The 18,973-nt window shown below is 41.3% G+C and overlaps 1 protein-coding gene across 3 annotated transcripts in view; it reads right to left on the reverse strand.

Moving 5' to 3' along the window:
* Window positions 1–15,057: 15,057 nt before the first annotated feature.
* Window positions 15,058–18,973, reverse strand: part of LOC106572338 (ras-related protein Rab-27B) — a 78,190-nt gene continuing 74,274 nt past the window's right edge. For all 3 annotated transcript variants that reach the window (XM_045694065.1, XM_014146387.2, XM_045694076.1), the window contains one exon: window positions 15,058–18,350. In XM_045694065.1, coding sequence (XP_045550021.1) covers window positions 18,164–18,350 — 187 coding nt within the window. In that variant the 3' untranslated portion in view covers window positions 15,058–18,163. The remainder of the gene's footprint in view (window positions 18,351–18,973) is intronic.

Here is an 18,973-nt window from a genome sequence, read left to right on the forward strand (position 1 = left end):
TAAAGTAAGTGTTACTGGTTATGGTAAGGGTTAATGGTTATGGTAAGGGTTAATGGTTAAGGTAAGGGTTATTGGTGATGATAGGGTTTAATGGTTAAGGTAAGGGTTAATGGTTAAGGTAAGGGTTAAGGTTTGGGGTATACGCTGACTAGGTGAGCGAGTTTATTAGCAAGAGCATCGGAGATGTCGTACTCTCTGTGACCATTAAAACCTTCCCTAACCAGAAATCGTGGATTGATGGTAGTATCGGCACAAAACTAAAAGCTCGAACAGCTGCTTTTTATCATGGCAAGGCAACCGGAAACACGACCGAATACAAACAGTGCAGCCATTCCCTCCGAAAGGCAATCAAACAAGTAAAGCGTCAGTATAGAGACAAAGTAGAGTCGCAATTCAACGGCTCAAACACGAGACGTATGTGGCAGGGTCTACAGACAATCACGGATTACAAAAAGAAAACCAGCCCCGTCGCGGACATCGACGTCTTGCTCCCAGACATATTAAACAACTTCTTTGCTCGCTTTGAGGACGATACAGTGCCACTGACGCGGCCCGCTACCAAAAGCTGTGGGCTCCCCTTCTCCGTGGCCAATGTGAGTAAAACATTTAAAATTGTTAACCATCGCAAGGCTGCCGGCCCAGACGGCATCCCTAGCCGCGTCCTCAGAGCATGCGCAGACCAGCTGGCTGGTGTGTTTACGGACATATTCAACCAATCCCTATCCCAGTCTGTTGTCTCCACATGCTTCAAGATGGCCACCATTGTTCCCGTTCCCAAGAAAGCTAAGGTAACTGAACTAAATGACTATCGCCCCGTAGCACTCACTTCTGTCATCATGAAGTGCTTTGAGAGACTAGTCAAGGACCATATCACCTCCACCCTACCTGACACCCCAGACCCACTCCAATTTGCTTACCGCCCCAATAGGTCCACTGACGATGCAATCGCCATCACACTGCACACTGCCCTATCCCATCAGGACAAGAGAAATACCTATGTAAGAATGCTGTTCATTGTCTACAGCTCAGCATTTAACACCATAGCACGCGCCAAACTCATCATTAAGCTCAAGACCCTGGGTCCTGGACTTTGACGGGCCGCCCCCAGGTGGTGAAGGTAGGAAACAAAATCTCCACCCCGCTGATCCTCAACACTGAGGCCCCACAAGGGTGCGTGCTCAGCCCCCTCCTGTACTCCCTGTTCACCCATGACTGCATGGCCATACACGCTTCCAACTCAATCATCAAGTTTGCAGACGACACTACAGTCAGAAGAGGACTGGCCACCCCTCATAGCCTGGTTCCTCTCTAGGTTTCTTCCTAGGTTTTCCTAGCCACCGTGCTTCTACACCTGCATTGCTTGCTGTTTGGGGTTTTAGGCTGGGTTTCTGTACAGCACTTTGAGATATCAGCTGATGTAAGGGCTATATAAATCAATTTGATTTGATTTGATTTGGTAGGCCTGATTACCAACAACGACGAGACAGCCTACAGGGAGGAGGTGAGGGCCCTCAGAGTGTGGTGTCAGGAAAATAACCTCTCACTCAACGTCAACAAAACAAAGGAGATGATCGTGGACTTCAGGAAACAGCAGAGGGAGTACCCCCCTATCCACATCGACGGGACAGCAGTGGAGAAGGTGGAAAGTTAAGTTCCTCGGCGTACACATCACGGACAAAGTGAAATGGTCCACCCACACAGACAGCGTGGTGAAGAAGGCGCAGCAGCGCCTCTTCAACCTCAGGAGGCTGAAGAAATGTGGCTTCTCACAAACTCACAAACTTTTACAGATGCACAATCGAGGGCATCCTGTCGGGCTGTATCACCAACTAGTACAGAAACTGCACCGCCCTCAACCGCAAGGCTCTCCAGAGGGTAGTGTGGTCTGCACAACGCATCACCGGGGGTAAACTACCTGCCCTCCAGGACACCTACACCACCCGATGTCACAGGAAGGCCAAAAAGATCATCATCGACAACAACCACCCGAGCCACTGCCTGTTCACCCCGCTATCATCCAGAAGGCGAGGTCAGTACAGGTGCATCAAAGCTGGGACCGAGAGACTGAAAAACAGCTTCTATCTCAAGGCCATCAGACTGTTAAACAGCCATCACTAACAGAGAGAGGCTGCTGCCAACATACAGACTCAAATCTCTGGTCACTTAAATAAACAGACGTAATAAAGCTATCACTAGTCACTTTAAATAATACCACTTAAAAATGTTTACATATCCTACATTACTCATCTCATATGTATATGTACTGTATATATACTGTATTCTACACAATCTACTGCATCTTGCCTATGCCGTTCGGCCATCGCTCATCCATATATTTATATGTACATATTCTTATTCACTCCTTTACATTTGTGTATATAAGGTAGTTGTGAATTTGTTAGATTACTTGTTAGATATTACTGCATAGTCGGAACTAGAAGCACAAGCATTTCACTACACTTGCATTAACATCTGCTAACCATGTGTATGTGACGAATAAAATTAGATTTCATTTGGTTAAAACTAAGTAAACTTGTCTCCCGAGTGGTGCAGCGGTCTACGGTCCTGCATTGCAGTGCTTGAGGCATCGCTACAGACCAGGGTTCGAACCCATGCTGTGTCGCAGTCGGACGCGACCGGGAAATCCATGAGGTGGCGCCAAATTAGCCAGCGTCTTCTGGGTTATGAGGGTTTGACCAGCCGGGATGTCGTTGTCCCATCACGATCTAGCGACTCCTTGTGGTGGGCCGGGCGCATGCACGCTGACTTCGGTTGCCAGCTGTACTGTGTTTCCTCTGACACATTGGGGCAGCTGGCTTCGGGGTTAAGCAAGCAGTCTGTCAAGAAGCACTGCAGCTTGGCAGGGTTGTGTTTCGGAGGACGCATGGCTCTCAACCTTTGCCTCTCCTGAGTCCATAGGGCAGTTGCAGAGATGGGACAAGACTGTAACTACCAATTTGGATATCATGAAAAAAGGGTAGAAGAACAAAAAATGTGCAAAACCCAATCCTACTTGATGGCAATAGCATTCACCATTGCCCCTTGCTGCCCGTCACATCCCAACATTTTGAACTGGATGAACGTTGAATTTTGCAGTGGATCTTGAGCGACCTGGCTGACAAGGGATGGTGAACAAAAACCACAAAATTGTTTTTTTTTGTTTTAAGTTTGAATTAATTAGATCTTACTAGAGAAAAAAAAATAGAAGAATTTGAAGTGGTTGAATTATACTTTTTAGGGCTTGAAAACAGTTCCATAGGTATCATGGCAGGCAGCAAATCATGTGTGCTTGCTAGAGATGGGTGAAAAGTGTAAAACCAATCAGGCCCCGAGGAATGGAATTGCCCAGGCCTGCTATTTTTTATTTTTATTTTACCTTTATTTAACTAGGCAAATCAGTTAAGAACAAATGACTAGTCTAACGCTCTAACCACCGTTCTTTCTATCTCTTGGTAATCTGTATCTAGCAATGCCTTGTAAATTTGCCAAACGTATATTAACGAATATATTAGGCTACCAATGAATTTGGCTAAACTTTTCTTCATAGTGTCAGTGAATTAAAGTTGAACATCGCCAAATGCATCCGTTTAATTAGACCTACATGTGCAAATTAAAAGTATTGCCTATAGCTTATTTAATGAAACCCTAGGATGTCTTGATATCCTCAACCAGGACACTCCAACCCTGTTCCTGGAGAGATACCCTCCTGGAGGTTTTAACTCTAACCCTGTTCCTGGAGAGATACCCTCCTGTAGGTTTTAACTCCAACCCTGTTCCTGGAGAGATACCCTCCTGTAGGTTTTAACTCTAACCCTGTTCCTGGAGAGATACCCTCCTGTAGGTTTTAACTCCAACCCTGTTCCTGGAGAGATACCCTCCTGTAGGTTTTAACTCCAACCCTGTTCCTGGAGAGAAACCCTCCTGTACGTTTTAACTCCAACCCTGTTCCTGGAGAGATACCCTCCTGTAGGTTTTAACTCCAACCCTGTTCATGGAGAGATACCCTCCTGTAGGTTTTAACTCCAACCCTGTTCCTGGAGAGATACCCTCCTGTAGGTTTTAACTCCAACCCTGTTCCTGGAGAGAAACCCTCCTGTAGGTTTTAACTCCAACCCTGTTCCTGGAGAGATACCCTCCTGTAGGTTTTAACTCCAACCCTGTTCCTGGAGAGATACCCTCCTGTAGGTTTTAACTCCAACCCTGTTCCTGGAGAGATACCCTCCTGTAGGTTTTAACTCCAACCCTGTTCATGGAGAGGAACCCTCCTGTACGTTTTAACTCCAACCCTGTTCCTGGAGAGATACCCTCCTGTAGGTTTTAACTCTAACCCTGTTCATGGAGAGATACCCTCCTGTAGGTTTTAACTCCAACCCTGTTCCTGGAGAGATACCCTCCTGTAGGTTTTAACTCCAACCCTGTTCCTGGAGAGATACCCTCCTGTAGGTTTTAACTCCAACCCTGTTCCTGGAGAGATACCCTCCTGTAGGTTTATACTCCAACCCTGTTCATGGAGAGATAACCTCCTGTAGGTTTTAACTCCAACCCTGTTCCTGGAGAGATACCCTCCTGTAGGTTTTAACTCCAACCCTGTTCATGGAGAGGGACCCTCCTGTAGGTTTTCACTCCAACCCTGTTCATGGAGAAGTACCTTCCTGTAGGTTTTAACTCCAAGGAGGGTATCTCTCCATGAACAGGGTTGAGAGCCCTGTCATAGGCAATAAATAGATCGCAAAGCAGCAACCCCAGCTAAACATTTTGGAAATTGCACTTTCTCTCGTCCGTAAACACAGTCATTTGCAAAATACAGTTCAGTTGCTCAAATCAGCAGGATGGGGGGGGGGGCATTATTATTATGAAGGACGTCAACCGCGGATCACTAAAATAATGATTATGATCACACTCCATCAATGTAAATATTATGGAGACACCTATACATTTAGCAGCCAAGCACGAGGTATTAGTTTGAACCTATTATCGTGTAGACACGACGTTGAAATATCTTCACGCCTACAATAAAAAACTGTCCAGGTTTCCATCCATTCAATTTGAAAAAAAAAGTTAAGAATTACATGGGGGGGGGGGGGGCCCAGTTTGGAAAAACGAATCCGGACATGGTTGGATAATAATTACAAAACTAACATCTCTAGTAATACCCGTCCGAATAGGACTATAACATGGTAAAGAATAGGTTTATCAGCGTTCATCCCATGGGATCCGTCAAGGCTGCACACGGCAGAAATATCACTGAAATATTCTAGCTCCTGTACACCACCTTCCATATTCAAACAAAACAGGACTTTTATAGGCTAAAATGATGAGAAAATTGGCAGCATCGTGCTCATGTCAGTCCTCTAGAAGCTTAATGTAATCTTCATAATAGGACTGCAATAATGAAGGTGGTGTGTATTTTGTGTGCACTTCCGTTTCAGCGTGTTTTGGGAGTCGCGCAAGAGTCGACTCCGATCACAGGAGTCGGAGTCGACTCCCAAGTTCACCACTAAATACATGCAATGCAATTGCTCATCTAACGTTAACGTTTCTCCATATACAATAGTCAATCTGGTTTGTTTAGCAGTGTAGTTAGATAACGTTACAGCTCTTACCAGATGCATTGATTCAGTTCGCTCCCTCCTCTGTCACTGCTATTTTAGTCTTGTCATTATAATCCAAATGTGCACTGACTGATCAACACAGTGGCAAGTTACCCAGGTCAAACGACAACATAATTGCTTGTGTGACCTTTGTGCAGTCAATAGAAAAGTACATGCTTGTGAATGTAACCGATGTGAAATGGCTAGCTAGTTAGCGCTAATAGCGTTTCAATTGACGATGTCACTCGCTGTCAGACCTGAAGTAGTTGTTCCCCTTGCTCTGTGGCGCGATGGGTAACGGTGTTTCGAGGGTGGCTGTGGTCGATGTGTGCAGAGGGTCCCTGGTTCGAGCCCAGGTAGGGACGAGGAGACCGACGGAAGCTAAACTCTTACACAAACTTGGTTAGGTATGTGACTGTTTTTCAACACATCAACTGTTTTAGAATAAAAAAAATGTACCAAGCAACAGAAATAAACATTCAATCAGTACTGAGTGAATGAACAACAACAAAAAGTTTCCTGTCATCACTAGACTGTCCATATAAATAGTGTCAAGATAATACATTCATGACAGGGTTTGTAGAAAATAGACAGGTTTTATGACTTTGTGGCTGTGGTAACTAGTGACGACCAATCCGAAGGTCTTGGCTTTCCCTCTCGGAGGAGACATCTTGACCATTCTGTTAGGTGTGTAGTTTTGACACCCTGCTGCCAGTCCTGTCACACACACCGGGCCGCACAGACACGCATGGCTTATTTTCAATTATTAGGTGGCACTTAAATGAGCGTCATAGAGTGGTAATGGACAGGGTTTGTGATGGGACTGTGATGGGTCCGTGATGGGTCTGTGATGGGACTGTTATGGGTCCGTGATGGGTCCGTGATGGGTCTGTGATGGGTCTGTAATGGGACCGTGATGGGACCGTGATGGGTCCGTGATGGGACCGTGATGGGTCTGTGATGGGACTGTTATGGGTCCGTGATGGGACCGTGATGGGTCTGTGATGGGACTGTTATGGGTCCGTGATGGGACCGTGATGGGTCTGTGATGGGACTGTAATGGGACCGTGATGGGACCGTGATGGGTCTGTGATGGGTCCGTGATGGGACTGTGATGGGTGTACTAATGCGCATCTTGCCAATAGTGTGCATCTGCAGGAAAGGCAACTCCCCTCCTCCTCAAGCGCTCCATCTTCATGCATTGTTATATTCTAGATTTCCCCTGATTGTCCATGCAAGGAAAATGTGGGCAAAAAAAGTGAAATAAAAGTATTATCTGAGTAAAATAAATAAATAAATGAATTAAAAGTATTATCCGAGTTTTTTTGCGGGCTACCGGTGTCCTAGCTAACTACCAGTGTCGGCCCCGCCTCCTACCTGCTGTGTACCGGAGTCCTCCTAGCTAGCTAACTAGCACCCAGTGTCCTTCGCTAACACCTACCCTCGCCGTCCTTAACAGAACTGTGGGAAAACATTACCCGACAGGCAGGGGGCGAAGGACACTGTCTACTGATTGTCTTAGCTAGCTAGCTACCAGCGTTGTCAGCCCCGCCTCTTCTTCTGTGGGGTTTATCGGCGGTTGGCATCCAACTTTATGGTACATTAAAGCCACTTATCAAAACTGTTAAACAAATCAAAATATATTTTATATTTTTCAATTCCTCAAAGTAGCCATCCTTTGCGTTGATAACAGCTTTGCACACTCTTGGCATTCTCTCAACCAGCTTCATCTGGAATGCTTTTCCAACAGTCTTGAAGGAGTTCCCACATATGCTGAGCACTTGTTGGCTGCTTTTCCTTCACTCTGCAGTCCAACTCATCCCATATTTGGCCTTGTGTTTTAATGTACTGTCCTGCTGAAAGGTGAATTTGTCTCCCAGTGTCTGTTGGAAAGCAGACTGAACCAGGCTTTCCTCTAGAATTTTGCCTCTGCTTAGCTCCATTCCATTTATTTGTAATCCTGAAAAACTCCCCAGTCACTAACGATTACAAGCATACCCATAACATGATGCAGCCACCACTACACTATGCTTGAAAACATGGAGTGTGGTTCTCAGTAATGTGTTGTATTAGATTTCCACACTTTGTATTCAGGTCAAAAAGTGAATTGCTTTGCCACATTTTTTTGCAGCAGTACTTTAGTGCCTTGTTGCAAACAGGATGTATGTTTTGGAATATTAGTATTCTGTACAGGGTTCCTTCTTTTCACCTGTCAATTAGGTTAGTATTGTGGAGTAACTACAATGTTGTTTTCGTCTATGACAGCTATTAAACTCTGTAACTGTTTTAAAGTCACCATTGGCCTCATGGTGAAATCCCTAAGCAGTTTCCTTCCTCTCCGTCAACTGAGTTAGGAAGTACGCCTGTATCTTTGTAATGACTGGGTGTATTGATACACCATCCAAAGTGTAATTAATAACTTCACCATGCTCAATGGGATTTTCAATGTATGCTTTTTAAATTCAAGACGTTTCATTTCTTTTTGTAGTATATGACGAAGATCTGTTTCGGAATGAAGCGTTGACAACGAAGGGGTGACTTTGGATCTTCAACAGTGTTCGGGCCTTCTCGTTCCTTACTATTATTGTAGCGTCACCATCTTTATTGCAAAGATAACATACAAATACACAACTTTAAGCTACATATTTCATTTGACAGAGGTAATAAATTGCCCATTGATCAGCACAGTAAATTGAATATGTCAATATTACTGGTAAGCTAACGGTTCCAGAAATCAGGAATGCAGACAGGCTCTATAGGCCTCTATATGTGAGTGTCTGTGTTCAACAACCCACCACATATTCTTACTGTATGTTGGGCACCTACTGACAAAAAAAAAATAACATTGTTATGAATGATTATTTTGCTCAATGACATGTATTGCTAAATTAAAGATATTGAGGAAATACAGGCAGGCATCACATTACAACAAGACAAAACAGCTCAATTAATCATGATGGTCTTGCAAGAATAAAACCAAAGCTTGTTTTATATACTGTTTTTTAAAGCATGAAAAGGTAATGGAATGGGATTAGTGTGGCGTGTGAAGAATCCAATACATTACCTTGTATGCAGAACAAATCACATTATTGTGGAAGCACCTCCTCTATGAGCATGAATGAGGCTGTTTGAGAAGGTTTGACTCCTAAACAACCTGTATACACATAATCTAAAGTACAATACCAACATAACTACTGTAGTAGGTCAAAGCTGTGGGATGGAAAACCTTGGTAGAGCATGGGGTGGAGTAGGCATTGTGGTGCTGTAAAACCTTGGTAGAGCATGGGTGGAGTAGGCATTGTGGTGCTGTAAAACCTTGGTAGAGCATGGGTGGAGTAGGCATTGTGGTCCTGTAAAACCTTGGTTGAGCATGGGGTGCAGTAGGCATTGTGGTGCTGTAAAACCTTGGTAGAGCATGGTAGGCATTGTGGTGCTCATGTGAAGTTGTAGAGCAGTTAGATCATAGTGTGTTATCTTATCTCATTAGTCTACCGGTTAGACCATAGTGTGTTATCATTTCAGTAGTAGACCAGTTAGACCATAGTGTAATCATTTCAGTAGTAGACCAGTTAGACCATAGTGTTATCATTTCAGTAGTAGACCAGTTAGACCATAGTGTGTTATCATTTCAGTAGTAGACCAGTTAGACCATAGTGTGTTAGGATTTCAGTAGTAGACCATAGTGTGTTATCATTTCAGTAGTAGACCAGTTAGACCATAGTGTTATCATTTCAGTAGTAGACCAGTTAGACCATAGTGTTATCATTTCAGCAGTAGACCAGTTAGACCATAGTGTGTTATCATTTCAGTAGTAGACCAGTTAGACCATAGTGTGTTATCATTTCAGTAGTAGACCATAGTGTGTTATCATTTCAGTAGTAGACCAGTTAGACCATAGTGTTATCATTTCAGTAGTAGACCATAGTGTGTTATCATTTCAGTAGTAGACCAGTTAGACCATAGTGTGTTATCATTTCAGTAGTAGACCAGTTAGACCATAGTGTGTTATCATTTCAGTAGTAGACCAGTTAGACCATAGTGTGTTATCATTTCAGTAGTAGACCAGTTAGACCATAGTGTTATCATTTCAGTAGTAGACCAGTTAGACCATAGTGTAATCATTTCAGTAGTAGACCATAGTGTGTTATCATTTCAGTAGTAGACCAGTTAGACCATAGTGTTATCATTTCAGTAGTAGACCAGTTAGACCATAGTGTGTTATCATTTCAGTAGTAGACCAGTTAGACCATAGTGTTATCATTTCAGTAGTAGACCAGTTAGACCATAGTGTGTTATCATTTCAGTAGTCTACCAGTTAGACCATAGTGTGTTATCATTTCAGTAGTAGACCAGTTAGACCATAGTGTTATCATTTCAGTAGTAGACCATAGTGTTATCATTTCAGTAGTAGACCAGTTAGACCATAGTGTAATCATTTCAGTAGTAGACCAGTTAGACCATAGTGTGTTATCATTTCAGTAGTAGACCAGTTAGACCATAGTGTAATCATTTCAGTAGTAGACCAGTGTTATCATTTCAGTAGTAGACCAGTGTTATCATTTCAGTAGTAGACCATAGTGTAATCATTTCAGTAGTAGACCAGTTAGACCATAGTGTGTTATCATTTCAGTAGTAAACCAGTTAGACCATAGTGTGTTATCATTTCAGTAGTAGACCAGTTAGACCATAGTGTGTTATCATTTCAGTAGTAGACCAGTTAGACCATAGTGTAATCATTTCAGTAGTAGACCAGTTAGACCATAGTGTTATCATTTCAGTAGTAGACCAGTTAGACCATAGTGTTATCATTTCAGTAGTAGACCATAGTGTTATCATTTCAGTAGTAGACCAGTTAGACCATAGTGTGTTATCATTTCAGTAGTAGACCAGTTAGAACATAGTGTGTTATCATTTCAGTAGTAGACCAGTTAGACCATAGTGTGTTATCATTTCAGTAGTAGACCAGTTAGATCATAGTGTAATCATTTCAGTAGTAGACCATAGTATGTTATCATTTCAGTAGTAGACCATAGTATGTTATCATTTCAGTAGTAGACCAGTTAGACCATAGTGTAATCATTTCAGTAGTAGACCAGTTAGACCATAGTGTTATCATTTCAGTAGTAGACCAGTGTTATCATTTCAGTAGTAGACCAGTGTTATCATTTCAGTAGTAGACCAGTGTTATCATTTCAGTAGTAGACCAGTGTTATCATTTCAGTAGTAGACCATAGTGTAATCATTTCAGTAGTAGACCAGTGTTATCATTTCAGTAGTAGACCATAGTGTAATCATTTCAGTAGTAGACCAGTGGTAGACCATAGTGTAATCATTTCAGTAGTAGACCAGTTAGACCATAGTGTGTTATCATTTCAGTAGTAGACCAGTTAGACCATAGTGTGTAATCATTTCAGTAGTAGACCAGTTAGACCATAGGTGTTATCATTTCAGTAGTAGACCAGTTAGACCATAGTGTTATCATTTCAGTAGTAGACCAGTTAGCAAGTGTTATCATTTCAGTAGTAGACCATTAGCATAGTGTTATCATTTCAGTAGTAGACCATAGTGTTATCATTTCAGTAGTAGACCAGTTAGACCATAGTGTGTTATCATTTCAGTAGTAGACCAGTTAGAACATAGTGTCTTATCATTTCAGTAGTAGACCAGTTAGACCATAGTGTGTTATCATTTCAGTAGTAGACCAGTTAGACCATAGTGTTATCATTTCAGTAGTAGACCAGTTAGACCATAGTGTGTTATCATTTCAGTAGTAGACCATAGTATGTTATCATTTCAGTAGTAGACCAGTTAGACCATAGTGTAATCATTTCAGTAGTAGACCAGTTAGACCATAGTGTTATCATTTCAGTAGTAGACCAGTTAGACCATAGTGTGTTATCATTTCAGTAGTAGACCAGTGTTATCATTTCAGTAGTAGACCAGTGTTATCATTTCAGTAGTAGACCATAGTGTAATCATTTCAGTAGTAGACCAGTTAGACCATAGTGTGTTATCATTTCAGTAGTAAACCAGTTAGACCATAGTGTGTTATCATTTCAGTAGTAGACCAGTTAGACCATAGTGTGTTATCTTTTCAGTAGTAGACCAGTTAGACCATAGTGTAATCATTTCAGTAGTAGACCAGTTAGACCATAGTGTTATCATTTCAGTAGTAGACCAGTTAGATCATAGTGTTATCATTTCAGTAGTAGACCATAGTGTTATCATTTCAGTAGTAGACCAGTTAGACCATAGTGTGTTATCATTTCAGTAGTAGACCAGTTAGAACATAGTGTGTTATCATTTCAGTAGTAGACCAGTTAGACCATAGTGTGTTATCATTTCAGTAGTAGACCAGTTAGACCATAGTGTTATCATTTCAGTAGTAGACCAGTTAGACCATAGTGTGTTATCATTTCAGTAGTAGACCATAGTATGTTATCATTTCAGTAGTAGACCAGTTAGACCATAGTGTAATCATTTCAGTAGTAGACCAGTTAGACCATAGTGTTATCATTTCAGTAGTAGACCAGTGTTATCATTTCAGTAGTAGACCAGTGTTATCATTTCAGTAGTAGACCAGTGTTATCATTTCAGTAGTAGACCAGTGTTATCATTTCAGTAGTAGACCATAGTGTAATCATTTCAGTAGTAGACCAGTGTTATCATTTCAGTAGTAGACCATAGTGTAATCATTTCAGTAGTAGACCAGTTAGACCATAGTGTGTTATCATTTCAGTAGTAAACCAGTTAGACCATAGTGTGTTATCATTTCAGTAGTAGACCAGTTAGACCATAGTGTAATCATTTCAGTAGTAGACCAGTTAGACCATAGTGTTATCATTTCAGTAGTAGACCAGTTAGACCATAGTGTGTTATCATTTCAGTAGTAGACCAGTGTTATCATTTCAGTAGTAGACCAGTGTTATCATTTCAGTAGTAGACCAGTGAATTCAGTAGTAGACCATAGTGTAATCATTTCAGTAGTAGACCAGTGTTATCATTTCAGTAGTAGACCATAGTGTAATCATTTCAGTAGTAGACCAGTTAGACCATAGTGTGTTATCATTTCAGTAGTAAACCAGTTAGACCATAGTGTGTTATCATTTCAGTAGTAGACCAGTTAGACCATAGTGTGTTATCATTTCAGTAGTAGACCAGTTAGACCATAGTGTAATCATTTCAGTAGTAGACCAGTTAGACCATAGTGTTATCATTTCAGTAGTAGACCAGTTAGATCATAGTGTTATCATTTCAGTAGTAGACCATAGTGTTATCATTTCAGTAGTAGACCAGTTAGACCATAGTGTGTTATCATTTCAGTAGTAGACCAGTTAGAACATAGTGTCTTATCATTTCAGTAGTAGACCAGTTAGACCATAGTGTGTTATCATTTCAGTAGTAGACCAGTTAGACCATAGTGTTATCATTTCAGTAGTAGACCAGTTAGACCATAGTGTTATCATTTCAGTAGTAGACCATAGTATGTTATCATTTCAGTAGTAGACCAGTTAGACCATAGTGTAATCATTTCAGTAGTAGACCAGTTAGACCATAGTGTTATCATTTCAGTAGTAGACCAGTTAGACCATAGTGTGTTATCATTTCAGTAGTAGACCAGTGTTATCATTTCAGTAGTAGACCAGTGTTATCATTTCAGTAGTAGACCATAGTGTTATTATTTCAGTAGTAGACCAGTTAGACCATAGTATGTTATCATTTCAGTAGTAGACCAGTTAGACCATAGTGTGTTATCATTTCAGTAGTAGACCAGTTAGACCATAGTGTGTTATCATTTCAGTAGTAGACCAGTGTTATCATTTCAGTAGTAGACCAGTGTTATCATTTCAGTAGTAGACCATAGTGTTATTATTTCAGTAGTAGACCAGTTAGACCATAGTGTGTTATCATTTCAGTAGTAGACCAGTTAGACCATAGTGTGTTATCATTTCAGTAGTAGACCAGTTAGACCATAGTGTTATCATTTCAGTAGTAGACCAGTTAGACCATAGTGTGTTATCATTTCAGTAGTAGACCATAGTATGTTATCATTTCAGTAGTAGACCAGTTAGACCATAGTGTAATCATTTCAGTAGTAGACCAGTTAGACCATAGTGTTATCATTTCAGTAGTAGACCAGTTAGACCATAGTGTGTTATCATTTCAGTAGTAGACCAGTGTTATCATTTCAGTAGTAGACCAGTGTTATCATTTCAGTAGTAGACCATAGTGTTATTATTTCAGTAGTAGACCAGTTAGACCATAGTATGTTATCATTTCAGTAGTAGACCAGTTAGACCATAGTGTGTTATCATTTCAGTAGTAGACCAGTTAGACCATAGTGTTATCATTTCAGTAGTAGACCAGTTAGACCATAGTGTGTTATCATTTCAGTAGTAGACCATAGTGTTATCATTTCAGTAGTAGACCATAGTGTTATCATTTCAGTAGTAGACCAGTTAGATCATAGTGTTATCATTTCAGTAGTAGACCATAGTGTAATCATTTCAGTAGTAGACCATAGTATGTTATCATTTCAGTAGTAGACCATAGTATGTTATCATTTCAGTAGTAGACCAGTTCGACCATAGTGTTATCATTCCAGTAGTAGACCAGTTCGACCATAGTGGTTAAGTAAGGAGACTTAACATCTGAGAGATGTACAGTAGCTATACATTATGTTCCTGATAAGACTATGTAACACTGTACATAAGGACTACTTAACAGAGATCAACCTGTAGCTGTTGACATAAGGTCTACTTAACAGAGATCAACCTGCAGCTGTTGACATAAGGACTACTTAACAGAGATCAACCTGCAGCTGTTGACATAAGGACTACTTAACAGAGATCAACCTGCAGCTGTTGACATAAGGACTACATAATAGTTATTAACCTGCAGCTGTTGACATAAGCATTCATGAACTGTTATGCACTTCCTATGAATGTGTAATAAATGTGTTATGATGTCCTTACAGTATCCATGTACCCGTCAAATAAAGTGTTACCAGCTACTGTATGTACTGAGACTGGAGTTCGGACTAGATGAGAGAAAGGACTTAATGGCACTGCCTTGGCTTTTAAGCTGGTTTGGCACTAGGCTTGGTTTAGCACTATATTCCCTGGACAGTATAGAAGGTGGCACCATTGGTCACCAAAGAGGCTTCTTACTGGTAATAGTAAATACCAAATGTGAGTGATCAAGGAGAGAAGATGAGAGTTACTCTGCAGAACTATTCTAGTAACCTCTGACATCCCCTCTATTTAAATTGTTTAAAAAAAAAAAAATGATCCATGATGGTATCTGAATCAAGACGATCTCTGATAACCTGATAAAACTCAAAATCGCAGCCAAACTCCATTGTAAGGAACACCATTTTCTCACCAAGTTATACAACAACCAGTAGGCTACACCACATAATCTTTTTATTTTTTGTTTTTTTTTTTTTTTTTAAAGCCAAAACATGTTCTACAATCAGGTTTATTAAACACTAATTCCACATCAGTTATATACAGAACAGATACTACATTATGGACTTTTGTCTCGTCTTAAACACAATACTAGTTGGTAACACTGACTGCCTGTCTGTCTTGGTCCCTATGTACCATCATGTTATTATTTCCTTATAGAAAAGTTGAGGATGTTACATTCAGGTGTATGAAAAGGTGGTGGGTGGGGGAGAGCAGTGGTTGTTGAACACTTGTGTTGTCACTAGCCAGGCCGTGAGAAGTGGAGTAAGTCCTGTAAAGCTGGTAGATGTGGCATGCTACGTCTGTAGCAACAGCATCACGGGAACACAGAACTACATCTTGCGTGCACTAGCCAACTACTGTAGCTAGATTTGATGTTAAAGTCTGTCACACGAGATTAGCAGCTAGGAATGTCAAAAGGCCCTTGGTAAACAAACCACAGACAGACAGACATTCCTGACCTGGTTAGATATTACTGCACTGTCGGAGCTAGGAACACAAGCATTTAGCTACACCCGAAATAACAGGCAAAATATGTGTACCTGACCAGTTAATTTTGGCACAGACAGACCAACCGCAATTATCATCAATGAGATATTTACTGCTTGGCGATGTATTTTCCTGACGGTAATATTATATCAGTCTTGACTGAGGGATATTACAATATGATAAAGTTGATCATACCTCACTGCTATACACGGTTGTCAAAAAGTACTGTTAAATGGGGATCACATTTACTGTAAATTGAAATGAGTGTGTTGAACCATAATCTAACGGATTAGATTTACTGTAATAATAATAATAATAATAATAATAATAATAATAATAATAACAACAACAACAATCTGATCTAAAACAAAAAGTTAAAACATACAACTCTAGAATAAGAACTTTAAATACACAAAAACCATATATAAATAACTGGTCAAATGCTTTGTGATTTTAATATTGGTAAAAGCCAAGGCAGTAAATTAGATTTTTAATATTGGTACTGTACGGACGGGGCCTTAAAAGCCAAGGCAGTAAATTAGATTTTTAATATTGGTACTGTACGGACGGGGCCTTAAAAGCCAAGGCAGTAAATTAGATTTTTAATATTGGTACTGTACGGACGGGGCCTTAAAAGCCAAGGCAGTAAATTAGATTTTTAATATTGGTACTGTACGGACGGGGCCTTAAAAGCCAAGGCAGTAAATTAGATTTTTAATATTGGTACTGTACGGACGGGGCCTTAAAAGCCAAGGCAGTAAATTTGATTTTTAATATTGGTACTGTACGGACGGGGCCTTAAAAGCCAAGGCAGTAAATTTGATTTTTAATATTGGTACTGTACGGACGGGGCCTTAAAAGCCAAGGCAGTAAATTAGATTTTTAATATTGGTACTGTACGGACGGGGCCTTAAAAGCCAAGGCAGTAAATTAGATTTTTAATATTGGTACTGTACGGACGGGGCCTTAAAAGCCAAGGCAGTAAATTAGATTTTTAATATTGGTACTGTACGGACGGGGCCTTAAAAGCCAAGGCAGTAAATTAGATTTGACAAATACTTGTAAAGAACATGAGGATATAAAGTCTGATAAAGCGTAGGCCTCCGGTAGGCCAGGCTTTCGTCCCAAATGGCAACCTATTCCCTATTTATACCACAGCGTTGTTGAATACTCGTTTCTGATTGGCTAAGAAGGGCATTCTAGAATGGGTATTAAAAAAACCAAATGTAGAAGACAGTTGGATGTCTCTGAGACAGATATATGGGATACCTAATCATGACGCATTATAAAGCATTACACATGCAGACAAACCAACAACCACACAAACCGATATTGGATACATTGTAAACGCAGGTCCAACAAGGAAAAAGTTAGCTAACTAGCTAGCTAGCATTCATTTATTTTTTGCAGAGACCTCTGATGACCTAACGTGATGAGTGATGGGATGAACATTCAATTTTTCCCGGTCCTTCAATGTTGCAATCGTGGAGCTATGCTGTCAAACCCGTCCACTTTTCTATTTTGACCAGCTGTTTTCAGCAACTGATATTGTTAAATTCGATTGGTCATGTTGGCATGTTTGCTAGCAACAAACTGTTTAGCTACGTTCAAGCCTAGTGTATGACGTGTTCGATAAGGGCGGCAGCTAGCCTAGCAGTTAAGAGCATTGGGCCAGTAACCGAAAGGTCTCTGGTTCGAATCCCCGAGTGGACTAGGTGAACAATGTGCCCTTGAGCAAGGTACTTAACCCTAATTGCTACTGCAAATCACTCTGGATAAGAGCGTTCGCTAAACGACTCAAAATGTAAATATGCAATGTGCTCTCCTGACGCGAACGCAAACTGTTCAATGCCAAAATCGCTCATCATCAGCTCATTTTTATGGATGTATTCAAATGAATTGTCACTAGAAAACAGCTTAAAACAAACGCAGCTACTCTTGTTATTCTGGCTGCAGAGGTTGACGTGATTGTGTTAAAAAAAATTGTTGACTAGCTAGCAAAAGCAAGTCAGCATGGCAACCGAATAAAAACGTCCACAGAACAGAAGGAATGAACAACTGGGTTGCATCTCTGGCAACAGACTAACAATCAGGTTTCATGGGAGGATGGAAAAAGTATGAATTTGACTTTTAATGAATTAAAAATATCTATGAAAAACATTTCCACCAGAAAATGTGTGCTTTAGTATTGTTTTCTTTGGCAACTGTGGTATAAGCGGGATAAATGCCTCCGTTCTGTACATTACCTTGGAGATAATGAACTCAGCTCCACCTCGTCCCGCTGTCTTGTCCATTATGTCCAAGGCAATCTACATAGTGCACACCTTATAGGCTCTGGTCAAATGTAATGCCCTACGTAAGGGAACAGGGTGACATTTGGGACACAATACAACACAACACAGGACAGGCAGGAGAGACACATAGCCAGGCCCAGCACAGTACACACAGGCCATGCAAGGCCAGAACCACAGCCCCATTCCATTGTGGCTGACTGAGCTGCCCCCTCACACATCATGCTATGGCCACGCTGCTGCCCTTCTGCGTCTGGCCACCAGAGGGCGCACTAGAGGACCAACCAGAGTAGGGAGAAGGGGGACGTGGAAGAGGCCAGGTCTAGCATGCACACTTCTTCTGGTCAGGCGCGGCGTCCTCCAGCTTGGTGGCCCCTCCCCCGTTAGCGGGCTCGGCGGTGGGCTTGTCGACACACTGCTCCATCCTCTTCATGACCAGGTCTAGTAGAGCGATGACGGCCTTGTCCACCTCAGACCCCGTCGCTGCCGACGTCTCAAAGTACGGGATCCTACAGGGGACATACAGAACCCAGATCAGACAGGACACATACAGAACCCAGATCAGACAGGACACATACAGAACCCAGATCAGACAGGACACATACAGAACCCAGATCAGACAGGACACATACAGAACCCAGATCAGACAGGACATACAGAATCCATAGCAGACAGGACATACAAAACCCAGATCACAGCGGACAGAGAGAAACCAGATCAGACAGGACCAATAACCCAGAAAAATAAACTACTTCTCGCTCAAAAATGTATGTTTTCTCAAGTACAATATTGTAAAACAAACAATAAAAGAGGGACTAAAAAGGAGAATGTGTGAAGAGAAAATAAATACTAATGTCTTGTAATTATCAAAGTATGTGTCCCGTGTGGCTCAGTTGGTAGAGCATGGTGTTTGCAACGCCAGGGTTGTGGGTTTGATTCCCACGGGGGACCAGTACGGAAAAAAATGTATGAATTGTATGAAATGTAGGCATTCACTACTGTAAGTCGCTCTGGATAAGAGCGTCTGCTAAATGACTAAAATGTAAATGTATCACATTACACTGGAACCCTACAGAGACAACACATTACACTGGTACACCTGGTTACCCTACAGAGACATTACACTGGGACA

The sequence above is a fragment of the Salmo salar genome, chromosome ssa01 (genome assembly GCF_905237065.1).
Source record: "Salmo salar chromosome ssa01, Ssal_v3.1, whole genome shotgun sequence".
NCBI classification, from domain to species: Eukaryota; Metazoa; Chordata; class Actinopteri; order Salmoniformes; family Salmonidae; genus Salmo; species Salmo salar.